Raw genomic sequence first — 26,584 nt, forward strand, 5'->3', positions numbered from 1 at the left:
GCATTGCATTTTTTTTTCGAAACATTAGTGGTTAGAAAATTTGATAATATGTTTCTAAGTACTGCATTCCATTTTTTTTCTAAGCATTAGTAGTCAGTACAATTGATAATATGTTTGTGTTGGATGAAAATTAATGGTCATGGTACAATTTTGAAAGTTTCCTTTATGTGGACAGATCTGATTCGGATGAAAGTGAATCTGATTCGGATGATAGTGATTCTGATGTTTCTGATCACTGGGTTTCAAATACTATGCAATTGATACGGTCCAATCAAAACAATTTGTTTGCTGCTGCTCTTCTTGCAACCAAGTACTACATGACATATGTTGATAAAAATGAAGCCAGAACTCCAGCACAGTCTGGATTTGGTTGGACTTTGGAGGTGCTAAACACCCCAGGTGAAAGTCATAATATGTTCAGAATGAATGCATCATTATTTTACCAGCTGCAAACTTATTAGTGAACAAATATGGTTTGGAGTCATCCCTGCACATGAATTCTTTGGAGTCACTTGCTATCTTCCTTGTAATATGTGGCCACGGTACATCCTTCAGTGCTTTGCATGGAATATTCAAGCATTCTAGAGAGACAATGAGTAGGAAATTTGATGATGTCCTGCATTGTTTGGTGACCATGTGTGAGGACTACATAAGGCCTATTGATCCAAACTTCCGTACAACACATCCTAGGATAAGTAATGATAGTAGGATGATGCCTCATTTTAAAGATTGCATTGGAGCTCTAGATGGTACTCATATCTCAGCTACACCGCCTCCAAATGACCTCATTAGATTTATTGGTCGAAGTCGCAAACCGACACAAAATGTTCTAGCTATTGTTGATTTTGACATGCGCTTCACATATGCATCTATTGGACAACCCGGATCTATGCATGACACGAGTGTTCTCTTTCATGCACTTAGGCATGACCACGACAAATTCCCGCACCCCCCTCTAGGTATGTACAGGCAACATGTTAGATTTTTAAAAGTTTAATTGTATAGTACATTCGTGCAATTCACTTTTGCTCAATTGTATGCAGGAAAGTATTATCATGTTGATGCCGGATATCCAAATAGACCAGGGTACTTGACACCATATAAGGGTGAGAGGTACCATGTGCCGGATTGGCGGAGGGGTCCTGCTCCAAGGGGTGAACAAGAGTGGTTTAACCATTTGCATTCAAGTATTCGAAACGTGGTCGAGCGCTCATTTGGTGTGTGGAAGATGAAGTGGAGGATCCTTCTTAATATGCCGAGTTACCCGATGGAGAAGCAGAAGATGATTGTCGCCGCAACCATGTGTCTACATAATTTCATCCGTGAGAACAGTTCGGAGGATAAAGATTTTAGCAAATGCGATCGGAATCCGGATTATGTGCCCACTATACCTCGGAGGTATAGAAAGCATTTTGGTTCGCACACCAGTGATACATCAACTACTGAATCTAGTGATCGGAATATGGATAAATTTCATGATGACCTTGCTCGAGCAATTTTTCTTTCTAGATCATCATGATTATATATGTTTGCATTATATCAGGATATATGATTTTTGTATTATATCATCACCTTGCACGAGCATGATTATTGTTTGAATGGAACAGTACTCCAAAAAAGAATGCGTTGCTTGCTAATTCTGTATGGTTTCAATTTTTTATTAATTATAATTTTGAATTCTAACTATAATTTGTAAACTTTAAATTACAATTTTAAAATGCAAATTTACTCGGATGAAACCAAATGAAGATACGTACACCTGCACATGTTACTACATGTATCTATACAAGGGTAGATTTGACAATTAACCATGCATGATAGACAAGTGAAGCCGTTTTGCCAAACGTGATATTAAAATGGCTCCGGCTCCACTGCAAGAGCCGTTTGTGGAGCTGAAGAAAAAAAATGGTTTCACTGCAGAAGTAAAGCCCTGCCAAATGGGGCCTAATAATAATAATAAAATAATAGTAAATCAATAAATATTATCGTGGGCATGCACTCGTGAGCGTGTGCTGTCACTTCCCCTTCCCCTCCCTCTTTCCCCATATCTTCCGCTCGCTGCTGGTGGCCCCGTGATTTCGCGCCTGCGAATGGCGGGCGGAAGCGGCGAGGCGGCGATGTCTCCGCCGTCCTCCGGCGGCGGGAAGCGCGGGCGGGACCCGGAGGAGGACGTGTACGTGGACAATCTCCACTCCCACAAGCGGTACCTCAGCGAGGTCGGTCGCCCATTCCACGCCCTGCTCCACTGCGTTCCCTCTCGTTTTAATCTGGGTGGTTGGTTCTCAGGCTGGGTTGGTTCTCAGGCTGGGCACCGGGAGTGTGCGGAAAAGGAGTGCGGGTTCCGGGTGGTTCCTTGGCCAATTCATCTGATACAGCCGCTGCCGGTCTCGAATCGATTGTGTTGTTCTGCTTCTCAATCTGGGCTCCAGGATTTGGTTGTTAATTCCTCGAATTGGATGGTTCCTCGGGCCGATTTGACTGTTTGCGGTCTGTTGCTGTATTAGTCTTCTGCTTTTGTTTCGATTTGTGCTTCTTTGGCTCCAACGTTGGGTGGTGTTAAAACCTAGCCCTGGCCTCATTTGTGGAATGTCGGCTTGCTTTTCAGCCCCTGCTCTGTACAACCGTTGCTGCTTTTTTCTCCAATTCCTTGGGAAGCCCAGGTGATCTGGTAGTTCCGAAGCCGCACATTCCTCTGCATTCATCTTCTCCTCTCCAAATCAGAATAGCTGAGCAATTCGCTTTCTGATGTTTTGATTATCTATCCTCCCCGCCCTGTGTATTGTTCGTTTTTTTTTTTTTGACACCAATGTATTGTTCGTTGATACGCAATCGTTTGCAGATAATGGCGTCCAGTCTGAATGGACTGTCTGTTGGGGATTCTCTGCCTGACAACATCATGGAGTCCCCTGCAAGGTCAGAGACTGCTTCGTGCTTCAGGTCTGTGTGCTCTCATCTCATATACATAAATTACAAACAATTTATACATTTTTTTTAGGAAACTACAAACAATTTATACATTAATTACAAACAATTTATAAATGATTGTTTATGTATGCATACTCCATCGTGCATTGCGGTATTGTCAAGCAGTAAGCTTGAAACTTGAAAATGACAAGACGAGAATAAATTACAATCCTCAATCTCACAATATCGCCCATTAATCTTAGTGTTATTCAATTGTTTCTCCAGAAATGAATCTTTCAAAATTTATTTTTCATCTGAGACTAGTTGTGAGATGACAGATGAGACAGTGTTAGTGTTCCATTTGTTTTAAGTTGCTAATCAATCTTCCCCTGAAATGCATGACCTTCATTCTCATCCAATTCTAAATATGTAGCACCCCAATTTCCCTGTTTTCCTAAACAAATTGGAGAAAGCATGTTCATTAACTGAGAATTTAGGTAACAGGAAATATTTGTGCAAGTCAAGAAATCTGGCCTTTGCTTTTAGTACAGTTAGCAAGCAACAAAACTGTTGTTAGAGAAGGCTTTAGTGCAATTGCTACTGAATATATAATTATAGAGTAGCCTTTGTAGCATGGATGCTAGTTTGTTGTCAGATTCAATTGCCATTTCCATCTCATTTCTGCCTTGAATTAACTGACACTTATGTTTGCACGCCACTGCAACTTAGTATCTTCTGAAATCAATAATTGATTCTTCATACTTTTTACCTGTTTCATACTAAGTTCCATGCTATAACAGAACATGTATGCATGGTTTTTCACTATACATGGTTACAGAAATTATTTTGTCTCTGTGTTAGTAAATCTGGAGATTCCGGAGATAGTATGATCGCTCACACATAATTGCTCCAGTGGTTGCACTCACATGTAAGCTATTAAGTATTGAACATATTTTAAACATAATAGGTCTCTTTAATGTTCCAGATCATGTCAAGTTATCGATATGTAGTTAATCTTAGTACTTGAATGGTGCATGTGGCTATGAATGTTGATGTCCGTCACACTTTGTTGGTAGTTGGTTAGCCATGTGGGAACTGTGGTCAGGAAGCATAAAAATACACTCGGAGACATCATCTTGTTTTTGTGGGTTTTACTTCTGTTGATTTGGTACTTCTACTTCTCAGCAATTATATTGTGCTGCATTGATGATATGAATTTCATACTGAATGATCATACTTGCCTCCTTTCAGGGATGAGATATTATCCCAATACTCGCCAATGTGAGAAGACTCTGGATTATTACCGGTGCTATGACACTCAATTAAACCCCAGTGGGAATCATCCTGATGCGATGATCAGCCCTTCAACTAGTCCAATGTCATCTCCTCACCGACACTAGAGACCACAATCTCCTTTGTTACCTTCAAACCCATACCCTCTCCCAAGCTGCTCCCTTTCATCAGTAGTCCGCTCTCATGCTCGGCGTGGCTCCGATAATGAAGGCCGGTTCCCATCCTCACCGAATGACATGTGCCACGGGGCAGATTTGAGGCGAACAGCACTACTGAGGTCAGTGCAAATGAGGGTGCAGGGACCCCATTCGTACGACCTATCATTCGGCATGAGACAAGGACAAGAACATGTACATGAGCATGAAGATGGACATGAGCATGAACATCTAGAGGATTTGGAAAGGACAGAAAGATCATCATCTTGCAATAAGTCAATCGTAATCGGGTACCAGAGGCCTGACCATGATTTTGGTCGACCAGAGCACAAGATAGATTACATCAACAACTGCACATCAGATGATTGTCCAAGTGACCTAAAATTTAAGCAAGAAGATAAGAGCCATAGTAAATTTGATACCCGTATGGACAAGAATACATAGCACAGGGAACATACTGTATCACTTTCACATTAATTTTTTGGATTATAGCTCTGCTTAACTTGTAGTTTTGATGGTTGTCTTATCTACTGTTGTCCGTGGTCTGAGCATCAGTGTTCTGACTAGCGACATTGTAATATTTGAGTGAAATTAACCTTTGGAGTGTCGCAATGCCATCAGATTGTAAGCTCACCGATAAAATTGTTTGAAATGGCACATTAGCCCTTGTAATGCAACTCAAGTAGCAAACAGGAAAATTGTTCTGATAAGGAACAGTTGTTCTAGCAGACACTCGACCTCAAGTATTGTGAATCAGCACATTATTTTTTTAGAACAACCGCAACTGGCATCACAAGCACACGAGTGACCCTCTGGCCAACAACAATTTAAGTAATTCCCATGTTGCCAGCTAACAGAGTGACCAATCCAAATAAGATGCATCAAGATTTCACCTTTCACCAGATTACACTAGGGCAAAATAACTCGAAGCTGAATAACCAATTTATTGGATCAAAAACAAAGTATCGGCTGTCATCACAGGATGGCTACATAAACCTCCTTCTGTGTGAAGTAAACTGTGAGTACGAAGTCAATCCCTGGAACCAGAAAAGACAAAAGGGATCTACGTGCATGAACTAGCTCTGCCACTACTTGACTTTCACTACCACCTTTCTCTCATATCATCCGATTTCTTCTGTTTTCCTTTCCTCACAAGGGGTAGTTCCACTATCAGCTCAGCTCAAGTCACTGGCAGGCCGTGGCTATGAGTCATCACCTTCAAGAGGAGAATGTCGAAAGAATGTTCTTCTTAATGATGAACTCATCAGCTTTGGAAGGACTGATCGACTGCAATACGATAAAATATGGAAATTAGCTTCTGAATTAGTAATATAGTTCACAGATTGAATGGGGGATCGAAACTTATATGCACACCTTCTCCAGCATGCAGTGAAGCCTCTCAGTCTCCTTCGTAGTGTAGTCAGAGCCCTTGTCCATAATCTTCTTTGCAACTGTCACATATATCTTTCCGTGCCTGGTTTAGAAGCAAAATAGTTAGTACTTCGTAATTTGACAATGGTATTACCTACATAAAAATGTTAACCAATCATGTAGCTTGCAAACATGGTGGAGGGAAAGGTGGAAGGAAGTACTTGGCAGCAGAACCGCTGAGCTTAGCAACATCCTCTTCTATTTTAGAGAGGACTTCCTTCCGCTTGTCATCAGCAGCATTGACAAACTCCTTCACAAGAGGATTCAAGCTTGCCACAAGCCCAGCCTACAGAAGCAATGAACAGAATGCATCAGATTCAGACTTCGTCAGCTTGATTCCAAAGTGAATTTGCTTAATTTTGACCAACCTCTGAAGTCAGCTGGCCCTTTGAATCCCGGCTGGTGCCACACTTCTCATTAATGAACTTGACAAAGTCATCCAAGTCCCGGTCACCATCATAATCTTCACCAGCTTTGTTTCCCTTAGGGAAGAACTTCAATGTGGGGAAACCAGAAACACCATACCTGCAAAGGTGACATATATTATTAAAATTCTGCCGTGATCATGGAAGAAAGGACAGACGTAGCAAAACTTATTATAAATTCAGTCAGAGGTTGTGTTATCCCTAACAGTCTGTCAAATTACAAAAGAACCACTTCCGTATTTCCTCAGGAAAAAATTCCATCACAATCACAGTGTAAGATAAAAAATCCAACCATGTTAAACTAAAGACAGAAAACTAATGTACATAACCACTGAAATAGACTATAGTCAGAATCCATACTTTTCAGCCAAATCAGTGTGCTTGTCAGCATCAAGATTGGCGATCACAACACCGTCGTCCTGCTTGAAAACTGAAGCCAGCTTCTCATAAACCTAAATCAAGTACAAGTATATGTTCAGTCCACTGAAAAATGAAGATCTGCTGCAATAATTTGGAAATTTTCAAGCTAATACTCTCTACTAACCGGAGCAAGATGCTTGCAGTGACCACACCTATAAACAGGAGGGCCATCGATGGAATTAAATTTCAGTAAAGTAGTGTGATGAAAAGAACTTAGGTGGACATGAGTTGAGCACGATAACCAACCATGGGGCATAGAACTCAACAAGAACATCTTTGGTTTCATCAAGGACAATTGAGTCAAAGGTCTCTGGAGTCAGAACCACGACGCTTGAAGGAATGGCAGCTATCTTGACATTGGTACCTAGAACAATGTGCAAATTAGTTGACAATAGTCGATTCTTCAACAAGTAGCACTTGATAGGACTTCGATCAAAATAAAGATGACATCATGTGAGTAAACATAATTAACTAGAAGAGATTTTGCATGATAGCAAATGGCTTAGGGGCTTATCCATAATTAAAGTAACGAACTTCACAATAGAAAAAAAATATCAATATGACTAACAGCATCTATAATAAGTATCAAAGGGGCCAAAGGATGGCAGTAAATAGCACATGTTGGTAATTGCACTTGATATTCACTGCTCAAGATTTAGTGCTTTTACAAATAACCTGTTTGTTTCTTTTGAAAGAATAACACTAGGGGAAGCCCCTACTGTGATAAATGTAAAATATATGCTTCATTGTCCACCAATTTGGTAATTAGAAAACAACACAACATGGTTGACAACTGTTCTTAAATACAGGCGAGGCCTACCTGCTTCGCTGTTAACAAATTCTGCAAGGGCTTCCACAGAACGTTGACCCTCATGCCTGCACAAGAGTAGATTTAACATTATTATCACAGTAAAAAAAAGCTGGAAAGTACATAACAGAAGTTATGCATTCTCACTTCTTCGGTTCCAAGGAGCCTTTGGGGAACCATTGAATTGTGGGGTACCCAGAAACTCCATATTTGCTGCACAAACTCTTGTGCTCATCGCAGTCAACCTAGGTAGTAGATACAAAGAAGAAAACAGTCGATTCATTGTAGCAAAAAAATGTAATTAGATATTCAAACAAGTTTTGATAACATAGAAAATCGTGGGATGTAAATGATGAAAACTGTTGCAATATCAACATTCCACTAGGGAGACTAAACAAGGTGAGATGTACCTTTGCTATTAATACAGATTTAGCCTTCTTGAAGCTTGCACCAAGTTTTTCATACTCGGGGGCAAGCTTTTTGCAGTGGCCGCACCTAAGAAACAGAAGATGGTCAGAAAAACAGTATCTGATGAAAAGATCACTAAAAACAAATGGTCATAGATGTTAGTCGCTGAATTCTCACTCTTGGTAGTAGGAGAATTCTTACTCTCATCGAGAGAGGATGACACTAGGAGTTGGGGCAATTTTCTTGTCTATTTCTCACACAAGCTCACACAAATGCCATGCCAACCCAAGGGGTTGGGGTTACATATTTATAGGCTGCTAGCCAGCCAAGCATATGCCAAGATGCTAGTCTAAGATGCTAGTCTAAGATGCTAATATGCTGTCCTAGCTAAGATGCTGTCCTCTAGTCTAAGATGCTGTCCTCTAAGATGCTGTCCTCTAGTCTAAGATGCTGTCCTAAAAACAGAAAAACAGCCACAAGGACCATGACCATGTGAGCATCATAGCCCCACAAAGACCAGCCACACATGAGACTTATCCATCATTCTCCCCCTAAGTCTTGTGCGTCGTCTTGTGGGAGAGTTGAACCATCCCGGTCCTGGAGCAGAGCTCAAGGAACTTGATCCTCCCAAGGGGCTTGGTGAGCAGGTCCGCAAGCTGGTCCTTGGTGTTGATGTAGCTCGCCTTGATGCTCCCTTCCTCCAAACAGCCTCGGATGAAGTGGTACCTCACCCGGATGTGCTTGCTGCGTTCGTGGAACACGGGGTTCTTTGCCAGGGCCAGAGCGGACTTGCTGTCCACCCTGAGCTCCACTGCTCTAGTGTCTCTGCCGAGGAGATCACCAAGCAGTCGAGCAAGCCAGAGCGCCTGAGTCGAAGCGGTGGAGGCCGCTATGTACTCGGCCTCGCAGCTGGACAGGGCCACCACCTGCTGCTTGACCGACTGCCAGCTAACGAGGCACTTGCCGAGGAAGAAGAGGGTCCCGCTCGTGCTCTTGCTGGTGTCGATGTCGCCGGCGTGGTCGCTATCGCTGTACCCGACGAAGTGTGCCGCCCCAGGGCACCTCGGGTAGTAGAGGCCGTGGTCGAGAGTCCCCGCAACGTAGCGGATGATCCTCTTCACAGCCTGCTGGTGTTCCGTCGTCGGTCGCTGCATGAACCGACTAACGTAGCCGACGGAGAATGCCAAGTCCGGCCGTGTGTGGGCGAGGTAGCGAAGGCTCCCCACAAGACGCCGGTACTGCGTAGCGTCCACCTCCTCCGTCGTGCTGTCGCGGCTCAGCTTCAGCCTCTCCTCCATCGGAGTGAGAGCTGGGTTGCAGTCGGTGAGCCCAGCTAGCTCAACGACGCGCTTGGCGTAGGCGGTCTGTCGAAGCGTGATCCCAGAGTCATCCTGGTGTACCTCGATTCCCAGGTAGAAGGAGAGAGGCCCCAGGTCACTCATCTGGAAGGTGGCCTTCATCTCTTCCTTGAATGCCGCCACCTCCGCATCCTTGGTGCCGGTGATCACCAAGTCGTCGACGTAGACACCCACCAGCAGGGCATTACCTCCATTGCCCCGTCGGTAGATGGCCGCCTCGTGCGGGCTTTGCTCGAAGCCCATCCCCTTTAGCGTGGAATCCAGCTTGGCATTCCACGCCCTCGGTGCCTGCCGCAAGCCATAGAGCGGCGCAACCAGACGGTTGTGGGGATGGCTCGGGCCCTCCTCAAGCAGAGGGGGATGCCGGCTGTCTTCTGGGGAGAGGCGGTGGTGACGGCCGTCTACATCCTCAACCGCTCGCCTACCAAGGCGCTCGACGGCAGGACGCCGTACGAGGCTTGGCATGGGCGCAAGCCGGCGGTCTCCCACTTGCGGGTCTTCGGCTGCCTCGCGTTCGCCAAGGAGCTTGGCCACATCAGCAAGCTCGACGACAGGAGCACTCCGGGAGTGTTCATCGGCTACGCGGAGGGCTCGAAGGCCTACCGCATCCTCGACCCGAAGACACAGCGTGTGCGCACGGCGCGCGACGTTGTGTTCGACGAAGGGCGAGGATGGGCGTGGGACAAGGCGGTGGACGATGGCTCGGCTCCGACTTACGACGACTTCACTGTCGAGTACGTCCACTTCGAGGGAGCTGGGGGAGTAGGCAGCTCTTCTTCGGCGAGCGCGTCTACCCCAGTCCCCGAGCCTCCACCGACCCCGGCGCCTGCTACTCCAACAGCTCCACGCTCTCCAGCCAGGACCTCGGCTGCAATGAGTTCTTCGCCGGCTTCACCACAGCCGGCAACGCCACGCACTCCAGCACCGACAGGCACCTCTCCGGGCACGTCTACTCCAACACCAGCTCGTGTCGAGCACAGCCCGGTTGAGCTCGCTACTCCGCTCTCTCACGACGAGGAGCGCATCGACGCGTACCACGACGGCGAGCCGTTGCGGTACCGTACGATGGAGAACCTTCTCGGCGACCAGTTGGTGCCGGGACTGGTGCCTCATGACCTGGAGGACCTGGAGGCGCAGTTGCACCTTGCGTGTGACGACGGCGAGCCTCGGTCGTCCGCAGAGGCCGAGAGACACGCGGCATGGCGCGCCGCGATGCAGTTGGAGATGGATGCGGTTGAGAAGAACCGCACCTGGGAGCTTGCTGACCTTCCCCGTGGTCATCGCGCGATCACCCTTAAGTGGGTGTACAAGTTGAAGAGGGATGAAGCCGGTGCCATCGTCAAGCACAAGGCTCGCTTGGTGGCACGAGGTTTCGTGCAGAAGGAGGGGGTCGACTTCGACGACGCCTTTGCTCCCGTGGCACGGATGGAGTCCGTACGACTCCTCCTTGCGCTAGCTGCCCAGGAGGGCTGGCGTGTTCATCACATGGACGTCAAGTCGGCGTTCCTTAACGACGACTTGAAGGAGGAGGTCTACGTGCACCAGCCGCCGGGATTTGCGATCCCCGGCAAGGAGGGCAAGGTGCTCCGCCTGCGCAAGGCCCTCTATGGCTTGCGGCAGGCACCGAGGGCGTGGAATGCCAAGCTGGATTCCACGCTAAAGGGGATGGGCTTCGAGCAAAGCCCGCACGAGGCGGCCATCTACCGACGGGGCAATGGAGGTAATGCCCTGCTGGTGGGTGTCTACGTCGACGACTTGGTGATCACCGGCACCAAGGATGCGGAGGTGGCGGCATTCAAGGAAGAGATGAAGGCCACCTTCCAGATGAGTGACCTGGGGCCTCTCTCCTTCTACCTGGGAATCGAGGTACACCAGGATGACTCTGGGATCACGCTTCGACAGACCGCCTACGCCAAGCGCGTCGTTGAGCTAGCTGGGCTCACCGACTGCAACCCAGCTCTCACTCCGATGGAGGAGAGGCTGAAGCTGAGCCGCGACAGCACGACGGAGGAGGTGGACGCTACGCAGTACCGGCGTCTTGTGGGGAGCCTTCGCTACCTCGCCCACACACGGCCGGACTTGGCATTCTCCGTCGGCTACGTTAGTCGGTTCATGCAGCGACCGACGACAGAACACCAGCAGGCTGTGAAGAGGATCATCCGCTACGTTGCGGGGACTCTCGACCACGGCCTCTACTACCCGAGGTGCCCTGGGGCGGCACACTTCGTCGGGTACAGCGACAGCGACCACGCCGGCGACATCGACACCAGCAAGAGCACGAGCGGGATCCTCTTCTTCCTCGGCAAGTGCCTCGTTAGCTGGCAGTCGGTCAAGCAGCAGGTGGTGGCCCTGTCCAGCTGCGAGGCCGAGTACATAGCGGCCTCCACCGCTTCGACTCAGGCGCTCTGGCTTGCTCGACTGCTTGGTGATCTCCTCGGCAGAGACACTAGAGCGGTGGAGCTCAGGGTGGACAGCAAGTCCGCTCTGGCCCTGGCAAAGAACCCCGTGTTCCACGAACGCAGCAAGCACATCCGGGTGAGGTACCACTTCATCCGAGGCTGTTTGGAGGAAGGGAGCATCAAGGCGAGCTACATCAACACCAAGGACCAGCTTGCGGACCTGCTCACCAAGCCCCTTGGGAGGATCAAGTTCCTTGAGCTCTGCTCTAGGACCGGGATGGTTCAACTCTCCCACAAGACGACGCACAAGACTTAGGGGGAGAATGATGGATAAGTCTCATGTGTGGCTGGTCTTTGTGGGGCTATGATGCTCACATGGTCATGGTCCTTGTGGCTGTTTTTCTGTTTTTAGGACAGCATCTTAGACTAGAGGACAGCATCTTAGAGGACAGCATCTTAGACTAGAGGACAGCATCTTAGCTAGGACAGCATATTAGCATCTTAGACTAGCATCTTAGACTAGCATCTTGGCATATGCTTGGCTGGCTAGCAGCCTATAAATATGTAACCCCAACCCCTTGGGTTGGCATGGCATTTGTGTGAGCTTGTGTGAGAAATAGACAAGAAAATTGCCCCAACTCCTAGTGTCATCCTCTCTCGATGAGAGTAAGAATTCTCCTACTACCAAGAGTGAGAATTCAGCGACTAACATTCTCAACCGCATCCATCTCCAACTGCATCGCGGCGCGCCATGCCGCGTGTCTCTCGGCCTCTGCGAACGACCGAGGCTCGCCGTCGTCACACGCAAGGTGCAACTGCGCCTCCAGGTCCTCCAGGTCATGAGGCACCAGTCCCGGCACCAACTGGTCGCCGAGAAGGTTCTCCATCGTACGGTACCGCAACGGCTCGCCGTCGTGGTACGCGTCGATGCGCTCCTCGTCGTGAGAGAGCGGAGTAGCGAGCTCAACCGGGCTGTGCTCGACACGAGCTGGTGTTGGAGTAGACGTGCCCGGAGAGGTGCCTGTCGGTGCTGGAGTGCGTGGCGTTGCCGGCTGTGGTGAAGCCGGCGAAGAACTCATCGCAGCCGAGGTCCTGGCTGGAGAGCGTGGAGCTGTTGGAGTAGCAGGCGCCGGGGTCGGTGGAGGCTCGGGGACTGGGGTAGACGCGCTCGCCGAAGAAGAGCTGCCTACTCCCCCAGCTCCCTCGAAGTGGACGTACTCGACAGTGAAGTCGTCGTAAGTCGGAGCCGAGCCATCGTCCACCGCCTTGTCCCACGCCCATCCTCGCCCTTCGTCGAACACAACGTCGCGCGCCGTGCGCACACGCTGTGTCTTCGGGTCGAGGATGCGGTAGGCCTTCGAGCCCTCCGCGTAGCCGATGAACACTCCCGGAGTGCTCCTGTCGTCGAGCTTGCTGATGTGGCCAAGCTCCTTGACGAACGCGAGGCAGCCGAAGACCCGCAAGTGGGAGACCGCCGGCTTGCGCCCATGCCAAGCCTCGTACGGCGTCCTGCCGTCGAGCGCCTTGGTAGGCGAGCGGTTGAGGATGTAGACGGCCGTCACCACCGCCTCTCCCCAGAAGACAGCCGGCATCCCCCTCTGCTTGAGGAGGGCCCGAGCCATCCCCACAACCGTCTGGTTGCGCCGCTCGACGACGCCGTTCTGCTGCGGGCTGTACGGCGCGGAGTAGTGGCGCTGAATGCCCTCGTCAGCGCAGTACGACGCGAATTCAGCCGCCGTGAATTCGCCGCCGTTGTCGGTGCGTAGCACGCGCAGCTTGCGGCCGCACTCCGCCTCCGCAGAAGCCTGCACGCGTCTGATGGCGTCCGCAGCCTCTCCCTTGCTGCCGAGGACCATCACCCACATGTAGCGGGAGAGGTCGTCGACGAGCAGCAGGAAGTAGCGTCGTCCTCCCGGTGTGGCCGGTGTCACCGGGCCACACAAGTCCCCGTGCACGAGCTCGAGCCTCTCCTTGGCTCGAAAGCTCGCCTGCTGGGGAAAGGGGAGTCGCCTCTGCTTCGTCAACACGCAGACGTCGCAGAGCTGCTCCACATGGTCGAGGCACGGCAGGCCTCGCACCATCTCCGTGGCACTGAGCCGCTTCAGGGCCTCAAAGTGAAGGTGCCCGAAACGCTCGTGCCACTGCCACGCCTCGTCGTCCCGACGAGCAGCGAGACAGAGGGGTTGTGCCACCTGCACGTTAAGGACGTAGAGTCGATTTGCGCTTCTGGGTACCTTGGCAAGAAGGCGACGACGACGATCCCAAATCCTCATGACTCCGTCCTCAACCACCACGCGCGAACCGTTCTCATCCAGCTGTCCCAAGCTGATGATGGAGTTCCTCAACGCGGGGATGTAGTAGACTCCGGTGAGCAGCCTGTGCTCACCAGACACGGCGGTGAAGATGATGGAGCCGACGCCCTTGATCTCCACGCCGGAGGCATCCCCAAACTTGACGGAGCCTCGGACGCTAGAGTCAAGCTCGGTGAAGAACTCCTGTCGACCGGTCATGTGATGGGTGGCGCCAGTGTCGAGGCACCACCCGTCAGTCTTGTCGTTGCCGGAGCTGTCGCCGAGGAGGGCGTGTGCTTTTGGCTCGTCAAGGTGGAGGAGAGCCGCTGCGGCCGGTGCCGCTGGAGGTAGCTCGATGCTGGCATGTGCCATGAACAGAGCCGGCTCCTCCTCCTCCGCCTGTGCGACGTGGGCCTGACCGCGTCGTGGCTGTCGACAGTCCTTGGCCCAATGGCCAAGCTGGCCGCAGTTGCGGCAGGCGTCGTCTCGTGCCGGCTTGTGCCTGCCGGCGGCGCCGCCCTGGGCGCCTCCGCGGGCATCACTCTCGGCACATCCTCGAGCCCCGGCCTGGGCGTCTCTGCGCGCCTTGCGTGGCTTGCCACGCTTGCGGCCGCCTGTCGCGGAAGAAGGCTCCCCCTTCCTCCGGTCACCCTGGCTGGCAAGCCACTGCTCCCGAGTGAGAAGGAGCTTCCCGCCAGTGGTGATGGGCCCTGAGAGGGACTGTGGCTCATCACTATCGACGACCTTGAGGCGACCTATCGCCTCCTCGATCGACATCGTGGAGAGATCCAGCAGCGACTCGATCGAGCGAGCCATCTGCTTGTACTTCTCGGGGACGCAGCGGAAGAGCTTTTCGACAGCTCTCTCCTCGCCGTAGGTGTCGTCGCCGAACTGCACCATCTTCTGCAACAGAGTGTTGAGACGGAGAGCAAAGTCATCAACGTCCTCACCTGGCTTGAAAGCCAGGTTCTCCCACTCCTTGCGAAGTGCCTGCAGTGTGGACTTGCGGGCGCGGTCGCTGCCGATGCGTGCCGCAGCGATGGCGTCCCAAGCCTCCTTGGCAGTCCGCTTGCTGGTAAGCGAGAACTGCATCTCGGGCGGGACTGCAGCGATGAGAGCATCCAGCGCCCGTCGATCTAGGTCGTAGTCGACGTCGCCGTACCGGACTGCCTCCCACATGTGCCGCACCTGGAGCTTTACCCTCATCACCGCAGCCCACTCGACGTAGTTGGTCTTGGTGAGGGTAGGCCACCCACCGCCGGGACCGACGTCCCTGACAACAGCCTGGAGCCCGTGGTAACCACGGTACCGATCCGGGGAGAGAGAGTCATGCTGCCTGTGAAGGCCGCGCTCTCCATCGACCCGTCGGTACCGATCCGGGGAGAGAGAGCCACGCTGCCTATGAAGGCCGCGCTCTCCATCGACCCGTCCGCCACCGTTGCCGTGCGCGCCTCCTCCAGGAGCGCCGCCGCCGTGCGCGCCTCCTCCAGGAGCGCCACCGGCGCGTCCGCGCCTGTCTGGGCTGCCGTCGCGCTCGTGGGCGTGCGCGGCTGCCCCAGGAGCGCCACCGCCGTGCGCGCCTCCTCCAGGAGCGCCGCCAGCGCGTCCGCGCCTGTCTGGGCTGCCGCCACGCTCGTGGACGTGCGCGGCTGTCCACTGCGCCGCCCGCGCTCGCGCTGCCTCCCTCTCTAGCAGCTCGAGGTCCGCGTCGGCGGTGTCGTCAGCGGAAATGGAGCTGCCGATGCTGCCGCGCAGAGCCTCGACCTCCGCCGCCGCCGCACGCGCTGCATTCGCCGCCGCCGCTGCTTCCGCCTCCGCTCTGGCTGCTGCCAGCTCCGCCGCTGCTAGCCTCGACGCCCTTGCCGCCGCCGCAGCGGTCTCTGCCGCCGCTCGCTCGCGTTCCTCTGCCGCGGCAAGTTCGGCCTCCTGCCGACGCCGCGTGCTCGAGGCGACCGAGCGCTGAGACTGCCCTGCGGACATGACGCGCTACCGGGGGGCTGCTGCGTGGGGAGAGGGCTGCTTCAGACGAGCTGGGAGAGGAGTGAACAGGAGCGGCCGGAGGAGCTGCTGCTGCCAACAGCTAGGGCTGTTGTGGGGCTGGGAGAGAAGATGAGCAAGAGATGCTCAGGCTACAGGATAATACGGCTCTGATACCACTTGTTAGTCGCTGAATTCTCACTCTTGGTAGTAGAAGAATTCTTACTCTCATCGAGAGAGGATGACACTAGGAGTTGGGGCAATTTTCTTGTCTATTTCTCACACAAGCTCACACAAATGCCATGCCAACCCAAGGGGTTGGGGTTACATATTTATAGGCTGCTAGCCAGCCAAGCATATGCCAAGATGCTAGTCTAAGATGCTAATATGCTGTCCTAGCTAAGATGCTGTCCTCTAGTCTAAGATGCTGTCCTCTAAGATGCTGTCCTCTAGTCTAAGATGCTGTCCTAAAAACAGAAAAACAGCCACAAGGACCATGACCATGTGAGCATCATAGCCCCACAAAGACCAGCCACACATGAGACTTATCCATCAATAGAAAGATTTCCAGATAAGTGAGTTGTGCTCACAGAAAGGTTTTTGGATATGCGAGAGATTGCAAAAGAAGACAAGATTTTAAGTGATTGATTCTACAGATTACAGTATACTCTACAATATTTCAATCAAATATTAGTTATTTGAAACACTCATCTGGCTGGCAACACTATCACTTGCTGAAAACTTTTCTCAACAAATGGAATTCAGACAATTGAGTTCCAAAAGAACTACCCAAGTATACAACAACAACAACAAAGCCTTTTAGTCCCAAGCAAGTTGGGTAGGTTAAAGTTGAAACCCAACATGAGCCCCTAGTCACGGTTCAGGCAGTCAATAGCTGCTTTCTACACTCCTATCCAAACAAAGACCTCTAGGTATATCCCAACCATTCAAATCTCTTTTTATTGCCTCCCCCATGTCAGTTTCGGTCTTCCTCTACCTCTCCTCACATTAATATCTTGACTTAGGACTCCACAATGCACTGGTGCCTCTGAAGGTCTCCTTTGGACATGGCCAAACCACCTCAACCAATGTTGGACAAGCTTTTCTTCGATTGGTGCTACCCCTAGACGATCACGTATATCATCGTTCCAAACTCGGTCCATCCTTGTGTGACCACAAATCCAGCGCAACATACGTATCTCCGCAACACTCGGTTGTTGGACATGTCGTCTTTTTGTAGGCCAACATTCTGCTCCATACAGCATAGCGGGTCTAATTGCCATTCTATAAAACTTGCCTTTAAGCTTTTATGGTACCCTCTTGTCACAGAGAATGCCAGATGCTTGTCGTCACTTCATCCACCCTGCTTTGATCCTACGGCAAACATCTGCATCAATATCTCTATCCTTCTGTAGCATCGATCCTAGATAACGGAAGGCATCTTTCTTAGGCACCATTTGAACTTCCAAACTCACATCTCCCTCCTCATGTGCAGCGTTGCCAAAGTCGCATCTCATGTATTCTGTTTTAGTTCTACTTATTCTAAAACCTTTGGACTCAAGGATCTGCCGCCACGACTCCAATTTCCTATTTACTCCTGCCTGGCTTTCATCAACTAGCACTACATCGTCTGCAAAAAGCATACACCAAGGGATATCCCCTTGAATGTCCGTTGTCACCTCATCCATTACCAAGGCAAAGAGATACGGGCTCAAGGCTGACCCTTGATGAAGTACTATTTTAATCGGGAAGTAATCTATGTTACAATCATTTGTTCGAACACTAATCATGGCATTGTTGTACATGTCCTTGATGAGTGTAACATACTTTGTTGGGACTTTATGTTTATCCAAAGCCCACCACATAACATTCCTTAGTATCTTGTCGTAAGTCTTCTCCAAGTCAATGAAAACCATGTGTACGTCCTTCTTCTGCTTCCTAAACCGCTCCATAACTTGTCTTATTAAGAAAATTGCTTCTATGGTTGACCTTCCGGGCATGAAACCGAATTGGTTTGTAGATATCCACGTCTTTTCTCACAGTCGATGCTCGATAACTCTCTCCCATAGCTTTGGTACCAATATGCTTCTTCTCCACTCATCAGGCATCTTGTTCGATCGATAGATATTGTTGAATATCTTCGTCAGCCATAATATAGCTAAATCCCCGAGACATCTCCACAACTTGATCGGAATACCATCAGGGCCCATCGCTTTACCCACTTTTATCCTTTTTCAAAGCTTCTCTAACCTCCGGCTCTTGGATCCTACGCATAAAGCACCTATTGGTGTCATCAAACGAGTCGTCCAACCGAACGGTGGAGTTCTCATTCTCCCCATTGAACAACTTATCAAAATACCCTTGCCATCTATGTCTGATCTCATCCTCCTTCACCAAAAGCTGCTCCCTCTCATCCTTAATGCACTTGACTTGGTTGAAGTCCCTCGTCTTTCTATCACAAGCCCTAGCCATCCTATAGATGTCCTTCTCTTCTTCCTTCGTATTCAGACATTGGTAAAGATCCTCGTAAGCCCGCCCCTTCGCCTCCCCCACCGCTCGTTTTACAATCTTCTTTGCCACCTTGTACTTCTCTATGTTGTCTGCACACCGGTCCTGGTACAAGCGCTTATAGCATTCCTTCTTTTCATTAATAACCTTTTGTACATCTTCATTCCACCACCAAGCGTCTTTCAAAACGCATCCACTTCCTTTAGTCACTCTAAACACCTCTGCAGCAACCTTCCGAACGCACGTTGCCATCTTCTCCCACATGTTATTTGCATCGCCTTCGTCCTTCCATGGGCCCTCTTCAATAACTCTTTCCTTGAAGACCTTTGGTGCCTCCTCTTCTAATTTCCACCACTTTGTTCTTGCAATCTTGGCTTGTTTAACTCTACGAGCTCGTACCAGAAAGCAGAAGTCAGCCACCACTAGCTTGTGCTGAGAAACCACGCATTCTCCAGGTATCACCTTACAATCCACGCAAGCGCATTTATCCCCCCTTCTTGTAAGGACAAAGTCGATCTGACTAGAGTAATGTCCGCTCCTATAGGTCACTAAATGGGACTCTCTTCCTAAAGAAAGTGTTGGCTATCATCAGATCAAACGCCGTAGCAAAGTCAAGGACATCCTCTCCCTCCTGGTTCCTACTACCATAACCGAAACCTGCATGAGCCACCTCAAAACCTGCACTTGTTGAACCTACATGGCCATTAAGGTCCCCTCCTATGAAGAGCTTCTCGCTACTAGGTACCGCTCTAACCAAGCCATCCAAGTCTTCCCAGAATTGCCTCTTAGCACTCTCATCGTGGCCTACTTTGGGGGCATAAGCACTAATTACGTTTAAGACCATATCACTAATGACAAGTTTGACTAATATGATCCTATCCCCTTGTCTTCTCACCTACACCCCATCCTTGAGGTTCTTATCAATCAAAACTCCTACTCCATTTATATTTGTAGTTCGAAGAACTACCCAAGTATAACAGAACCAAATCCTGAGTTCTGATTTATATGCCTAATAAAAGGCATTTAAATAATCCATGTGATTCATTCATTTTCATCAGATTGCATAGCAGTTTTAGATCACCTTAAAGCGGATGCTGTACTCACTAATGCAATGAAACAAAATATCCAGTGCTTCATGAACTACCAGCAAGTGATCACGAGCACAGCACAATATAAGATTTGACCCTTTCTTTTGTACAATCAAGCACCGAAGATCCTTCTAGCAGTAAGACCTTCCCCGCTCTCATGAGCATCTACTAATGAGCCAAAGCACTAGGCAGACTACAGCCATAGAGAACAAAAATCAAACAATACGAATTGGTTACAGGATCAGATCCCGTGAGTCTCGGTGCAACACTCGCCCATATCTACTAGGGAAACGTTTGGGATCCCAATCCCATTTAGCAAGAAGGATTCGTAACAGCTAGAACTACTAGCCTGCTACTTAGCTAATAGAAGCACAAACACACGCAGCCGAAGGATCCAGGCCTTCTGGCTCCCGTAGAGCAATGGCTACCCGATCCATCTCGCCCAAGAATCCAAACTGGTCAACTCAATTGTCAAGCCGGTACGGATTCATAGCTACAAAAATATGCTACAGACTCGAGTAAGGACGACACATTTCCAAGGATGTAACACTGGCCCGACACATTTCAGCCTCTAGGCTCCCAGACCCAACGAACCACGGATCCGGCCCGACTACGAGACAGAGAGAGAGAGGAGGGGAGAGGGGGGCGAACCATGGCGCGTAGAACTCGACGAGGGCGCCGCGGTCCTGGCCAACCTCCTTCTCGAAGTCGGCTTCCGTCAGGGCCACCACCTCGTCGGCGGTGGTCGGCGAGACGACCGCGGCCGTGGCGGCGAGGAGGAGCAGGAGGCCGAGGGCTCTGCGGGAGATCTGAGGGGACGCCATGATGCGACCTGCGAGCTCGAATGAAAAATCGGGAGAGAAGTGAAGCCGATTAATAGTAGGGGGTGTTTGATCAGGCTATTAAAATTGAGAAGGTCGGTCAGGAGGATAGTGGGTGTTTGAATACTAATGAAAAATAAATTATATAATTCGTCAGTATTTTACGAGACAAATTTTTTAAGTCTAATTAATCCGTCATTAGCATATGTTACTGTAGTAAAATATTGTCAAATTATGGACTAATTAGGCTTAAAAGATTCATCTCGCAAATTAATCGTAAACTATGTAATTAGTTTTATAATTAGTCTATATTTAATACCCTATGTATATATCCAAATGTCCGATGAAATACGACTAAAATTTATTAGAAAGAAAGACTAAAGTTAGAAGAACGTGGGCCCGGGGCATGTGAAACGCATTGCGTGTAGGCTCCGAGGATCCGTTTCCTCTTTAAAGTTGCCTCGTTTAGATCGTAAGTTTTTTCACTCTCTGCATCGCATCAAATTTTTAGACATATGCATAGAGTATTAAATGTAAATAAAAAAATAACTAATTATATAGTTTAATTGTAAATTACGAGACGAATCTTTTAAGTCTAGTTAAATCATGATTAGACAATAATTATCAAATACAAACGAAAGTGCTACAATTTCAAATACTGATTTCTAACCCAATCTAAACAAGTCCTTGGAACGTAAAATGGAACACGGCCTAATGCCAAGTGAACCAGTATTTCTTTCATTGATTTTTAAAAAGTATATATACATCCGTACGGACACCATGGATTTGCACGCAGGCAACTGCTCCACGAGAGCCGATGATTCGAACAGTGAGGAAGAGGAGCCTGGGAGCGGTTCCAAGACGTGGGAGCGGTTCCAAGACGTGGGAGCGTTCCGGGATAGAGCAACCACCATGCAGTTGCAACACTCCTCTTGATCGAATGCATCTTGAAATCAATGAATAGTATTAATTCTAAAAAAATTATAGGATAAAAATGAGGAGAAATGCTTGATAGATACGTTGTTAAAAACTCATTTATATCTAATGGAAAAATAAGGAGAAAATGATACAGCATATAATGATTATTGTCTCATTATAAGCTCATATGAGAAAACCTTTGCAGGAGAAAACTCATAGATAGTTTAGAGGACAATATATATCATTGATATCTCCTTAAAAACCCCGATGGGGAAAATAGAGAATACGATATATGCTTATGCTAATATTGTCTTATTAAAAACTTTATATGAGAAACCTTGTGAGTAAAACTCATACGAAGAAAAGAGTGCAATATGATGGTTTGGATGGGGCAACATCTAGGAGATTTCTCCCACTGAACCTTACAAATCTCGAAGACGTCGCATACCAATTCCTTGAACACATTTTTGGAACGAGAAAGCTAGTAAGGACTTAGTGAACAAGTCAGCGAGGTTATCACATGATTTGGTTTGAAAGATGTCTATTTCACCCATTTGTTTTAACTCATGTGGATAAAACAACTTAGCATAAATATGCTTGGTTATGTTGCTTTTGATGTAGCATGTCTCCATCTGTGTAACACAGGCATCATTATCTTCATACATAATGGTTGGTGAATCGATGGCACCAATACCACATGATTGTTGTATGTGGTTGATCACTCTGCGAAGCCAAACACATTCACGTGAGGCCTCATATAGTGCAATTATTTAAGAGTGATTAGTTGAGGTAGCCACCAGAGTCTGTTTAGAAGACTTCCGTGAAATAGTTGTTCCTCCGTGTAAGAACACAAAGCCTGTCTGGGATCGGCCATTATGGGGATCACATAAATAGCCGGCATCAATGTATCCAATCATATTAGAATCTGGGTTCCGTTGAAAAAATAATCCAAGATCTCTTGTACCATTAACATATCTGAGGATATGTTTTACTCCCATCCAATGACGTTTGGTAGGAGCAGCGCTGTGTCGAGCTAGCAAGTTCACTGCTAATGCAATATCAGGCCTGGTGCAATTTGCAAGATACATGAGCGCTCCAATGGCACTGAGATAAGGGTAATGAGGTCCCAGAATCTCTTCTCCATCATCCTATAGTCTAAATTGATTCGTCTCCATTTCTAGAGATCAAACAACCATAGGAGTTTTGGATGGATGTGATTTGTCCATATTGAATTTCTTCAATATTTTTTGGATATAGGCTGATTGATGCACTAAAATTCTAGTGGGAAGGTGCTCAAGTTGTAAACCTAAGCAAAATTTGGTTTGACCCAAATCCTTTATTTCGAACTCCGCCTTTAGGTGATTGCATGCTTCATCAATATCTTGTGGGTTGCCAATGATATTTAAATCATCAACATACACCGATATTATGCAAAATCCCGTTTGGGACTTTTTGATGAAGACACATGGACAATCACCATTGTTAGTGTATCCCTTCTGCAGAAGGAACTCACTAAGTCGGTTATACCACATTCTTCCCAGCTGCTTTAAGCCATAGAGTGACTTTTGAAGCTTTGCACAGTACATATTGCGATTTGCTTTTGGATCTGGTATAGAGATTCCATCGGGGACCCTCATATATATGTCTGAATCAAGTGACACATAAAGATATGCAGTCACTACATCCATCAACTGCATAGATGGACGATTTTGAACAGCCAAATTAAGATATCATAATGTTATTCCACTCATAACTAGAGAATATGTTTCATTAAAATCAATGTCGGATCTCTGCGTGAACTCTTGTCTACAAGCCTCGCTTTATGTCTCACCACCTCATTGTTCTCATTCTATTTCCGAACGAAACCCCATTTGAATCCCACAGAGAAGATTCCTCGAGGTGTAGGTATTGCATGAGTGAATACCTCTCTTTTGGAGAGAGAGATTAATTTCGCTTGAATTGCATATTTCCACCGATTCCAGTCCGGGTGTTTTTTGCACTCTGCCATGGTCTTAGGATTTGGATCATTTTGGATGATTTCTGCAATTGACTCAGCGAAATAGATGTCGACAATTGTAGACTTTCTATCATATGATTTTTTAGATTCAATGCAGTTGATGGAAATTTCATGCACCCCTTGAGATGTACCATTATTTCCCAAAATGATTGCATCAGGGCGTTCCGATGTCCCAACATCAGTAATTGAGTGCACTGTTGATGTGGGATGTGAAGGTCGAACCTCCATAGGGCGTTTCTCAACTTGAGGTTGAGTTGCATTTACTGTGCTAGATGATTTGTTCTTCCCTGTCCTTTGCTTGCTAGAAGCTACATCCATGGAAATAGTCATACTTCTCCCCCTCTTACTGGGGAATTGAGTAGTTTTATTGGGTACCTCTACTCTTTTCGGCACATTTCTCGTGGGATTATAGGATTTTGTAACACCCTTTATAATCCACAAATGCATCTAGCATATTATTTGCAATGTGTTGCAAATTAATGATCTTCTAAACTTGGAGTTCAGTTTTAGAAGTACGTGGATCAGAATTGGAGATGTCTGTGGCATCCCAATTGATTTCCTAGCATTGTTTGTGGTTTTAAATTTCTCCCCCTAATGCCGGGAAATGATCTTCGTTGAAGATACAACCAGCGTAGATTGATATCCCACGTATATCCCCAATTTCCTGTGTGGGCCCATAGATGTACGCTGCGGTGGTGAGATCGGTACGTATACAACACAACTGAACTTTCGCAAATAGGAAATATTTGGTGTATTTCCACGTACTAGTTGCAATGGGGAGGTTGCATGGTATGCAGTTGGATGCAATTGAATCAAGTCAGCAGCGTGTAAGACTGCATGACCCCAACATGATGTTGGTAGGTTACAATTCTGTAGTAAAGGTCTTGCAATAAGTTTCACTCTCTTGATGAGAGATTCAACCACCCCATTTTGAGTACGAACATATGGGACCAAATGCTAAACATGAATTTCTAATGCTATGAAATAATCATTGAAGGCAAGTGAGGAAAATTCAGCAGCATTATCCATTTGGATTGATCAGATTTGATGTTCAGGATATTGTGCTTTAAGTTTGATAACTTGTGCAACAATTTTGGCAAATGCATGGTTCCTTATGGACAGGAGGCACACATGAGACCATCGTGTAGATGCGTCTATGAGAACCATGAAATACCTAACGGCCCAGACAATGGTTGAATGGGACCACATATGTCTCCTTGAATGCATTCAAGGAACTTTAGAGGTTCAGCATGAATTTTGAGATAAGAGGGCCCAAAATTAATTTCCCTGTGGCACATGCAGTGCACGCAAAATCTAAGGATTGGGAAAATTTTGCATCACTTAAAGTGTGACCAATAGAATTGCTTATAATTTTCCTCATCCGATACTAGGATGGCCAAGGCGATCATGCCAAGTTTGGAATACGTTAACATTCTCGAAAATTACTTTGTAAGCAACATGTGGTATGGGTTTGATGTATGTGTAGTACAATCTAGACGGGAGTGAGGGAACTTTTTCAAGTGTCTCTTTGACATATCCGTGTTCTTTTTGTATTGAGAAGAAACTCCTCATTGTTGTCTGCATAAGTTTCAACATGAAACCCATTCTTATGGATATCTCTATAACTTAATAGGGTATGCGTTGAATCAGGATACAATAATGCATCTTGAATTGTGAGCGATGTACACATAGGGAGCATAATAGTGGCCCAACCAATGCCAACTATTAAAGTATTACGTCCAGCGATTGTTAAAACATTTCCTTTGTTCTTTGTGAGAGTTTGGAAATATTTTATCTCCCTGAGTATAGAGTTAGTGGTACCGCTATCCACTAGGCACATTTCCTCATCCATCAGATCGACTCCCGTACAATCTATACAAAATGGAGAATTTGAACATGTAATTCTCAACAAATATATATATAGAATACATACAATATATATATAGGTATCAATTGTGCTTAATACAAATTACAATACCCATTGTGAGTGATAAAGTATGGACAACAACTAGCCTATTACAACATCCACAATTTAAACACCATCCACAATAACGGCAAGGTATCTCAAAGTATATGAGCCTAGTTAAAGTCTCCAAATATGTCGCTAGAGGTGTACTCCATGATCATGTTCTCCGTGTCATCAATGTTCCCATCAGGTGGTAGCAGTGCCTTGGTGTTGCTTGGTCTCGTAGGAGCGGTGTAAGAGCACCTAGGGGCATCTTGCTTAGGGATGTCAAGTTGGAAAGGTGCTTCCATGTTGACATCAGCTTGGGAGTTGAAGTGTGCTTCAAATGGTTGAAAGCTCTAGTTTGGTTTTGGTGAATTGATGAAACCCTAAGTGCTAACCTAGTTTATCAAAGTGATTATGAAATAGGAAGCACTACTCCAAGTAGTGAAGCAAATGAAAATCATGACATGATGATGGTAATTCCATGGTGATGATCAAGTGCTTGGACTTGGAAAAGGAAAAAGAAAAACAAAAGGCTCAAGGCAAAGGTATAAATTGTAGGAGCCATTTCGTTTCGGTGATCAAGACACTTAGCGAGTATGATCACATTTAGGTTCGATAGCCGTACTATTAAGAGGAGTAAAACTCGTATCGAAATGCGGTTATCAAAGTGCCACTAGATGCTCTAACTCATTGCATATGTATTTAGGATCTAGTGAAGTGCTAACACCCTTGAAAATGTTTGTGAAAATATGCTAACACATGTGCACATGGTGATACACTTGGTGGTTGGCATATTTGAGCAAGGGTGAAGAAGATGGAGTTGAAAAGGAGTTGGTCACGCTGGTCACAGAGTGACCAGACGCGTCCGGTCACCACACCGGACGTGTCCGATATGAATCAGCGAAGTTGATGTTTAGTGTAACAGTTGATCGGACGCTGGCAGCGTTCGGTCCGAAATGACCAGACGCGTCCGGTCATGCCTGGGTGCTTACTGGACTCGATCGGACAATGAGGCTCTACGTTCGGTCATTTTCTAATGGAGGCGTCCGGTCGGCCTCGGGTACTCTCTAGACTCGACCGAACGCTGCGGCTCAGCGTCCGGTCATTTCTAACTCAGCGTCCAATCAGAGCGTCCGATCGTAAGTGAGTGTGGGCAGCAATGGCCACTTTGGTTTGAACTGGACACGTGGCGGTCAGGAAACGATCGGACACGTCCGGTCGACCTACTGGATGCATCTGGTATACACGAACGGTGCGTCCAGTGCCACGTCCTGTGCTCACAAACTGTGCGTCCGGTCGATGCGCAGTCAACCCAATAATTGAGCCAACGACTCTATTTTGTGGGGGCTTCTATTTAAGCTCCATTGTCGGCTCTAGCTCACTCTCTTGGCCATTTGCATTGACATAGCAAC

General features: G+C 47.8%; 2 protein-coding genes across 3 annotated transcripts; one reads left to right on the plus strand and one right to left on the minus strand.

Moving 5' to 3' along the window:
* Positions 1-2,015: 2,015 nt before the first annotated feature.
* LOC136512174 (uncharacterized) lies at positions 2,016-5,089 on the plus strand. Of its 2 annotated transcripts, XM_066506153.1 has the most exons (5): positions 2,016-2,216; positions 2,606-2,668; positions 2,840-2,937; positions 3,766-3,832; positions 4,156-5,089. In XM_066506153.1, exons 1-4 carry the CDS (start codon positions 2,091-2,093, stop codon positions 3,806-3,808), a joined length of 330 nt encoding a protein of 109 aa, XP_066362250.1. In that variant the 5' UTR covers positions 2,016-2,090; the 3' UTR covers positions 3,809-3,832; positions 4,156-5,089. The 2 variants fall into 2 exon arrangements, with proteins under 2 accessions (XP_066362250.1, XP_066362251.1); XM_066506154.1 differs by lacking the exon at positions 3,766-3,832.
* Positions 5,090-5,276: 187 nt separating this feature from the next.
* LOC136512173 (protein disulfide isomerase-like 2-1) lies at positions 5,277-20,351 on the minus strand. Its single transcript, XM_066506152.1, has 11 exons — positions 20,117-20,351; positions 7,847-7,931; positions 7,584-7,681; positions 7,449-7,504; positions 6,875-6,992; positions 6,753-6,780; positions 6,569-6,660; positions 6,152-6,308; positions 5,945-6,069; positions 5,727-5,826; positions 5,277-5,639 (listed from the first exon to the last, which is right to left on the minus strand). The coding sequence occupies exons 1-11, from the start codon at positions 20,287-20,289 to the stop codon at positions 5,571-5,573; spliced, it is 1,101 nt and encodes a 366-aa protein (XP_066362249.1). The 5' UTR covers positions 20,290-20,351; the 3' UTR covers positions 5,277-5,570.
* Between the last annotated feature and the right edge of the window lie 6,233 nt (positions 20,352-26,584).

This window comes from Miscanthus floridulus, chromosome 16 (assembly GCF_019320115.1).
Source record: "Miscanthus floridulus cultivar M001 chromosome 16, ASM1932011v1, whole genome shotgun sequence".
NCBI classification, from domain to species: Eukaryota; Viridiplantae; Streptophyta; class Magnoliopsida; order Poales; family Poaceae; genus Miscanthus; species Miscanthus floridulus.

Excerpts from the sequence above, each read along its gene's own strand:
- LOC136512173 (XM_066506152.1), bottom strand. The coding sequence starts at position 20,289 with ATGGCGTCCCCTCAGATCTCCCGCAGAGCCCTCGGCCTCCTGCTCCTC. Across the intron at positions 7,505-7,583 it reads GGCTCCTTGGAACCGAAGAA|GCATGAGGGTCAACGTTCTG; the intron begins GTGAGAATGCAT and ends ACTCTTGTGCAG. Across the intron at positions 6,309-6,568 it reads CACACTGATTTGGCTGAAAA|GTATGGTGTTTCTGGTTTCC; the intron begins GTATGGATTCTG and ends TCACCTTTGCAG.
- LOC136512174 (XM_066506153.1), top strand. The coding sequence starts at position 2,091 with ATGGCGGGCGGAAGCGGCGAGGCGGCGATGTCTCCGCCGTCCTCCGGC. Across the intron at positions 2,217-2,605 it reads ACAAGCGGTACCTCAGCGAG|CCCCTGCTCTGTACAACCGT; the intron begins GTCGGTCGCCCA and ends CTTGCTTTTCAG. Across the intron at positions 2,938-3,765 it reads GAGACTGCTTCGTGCTTCAG|TAAATCTGGAGATTCCGGAG; the intron begins GTCTGTGTGCTC and ends TCTCTGTGTTAG.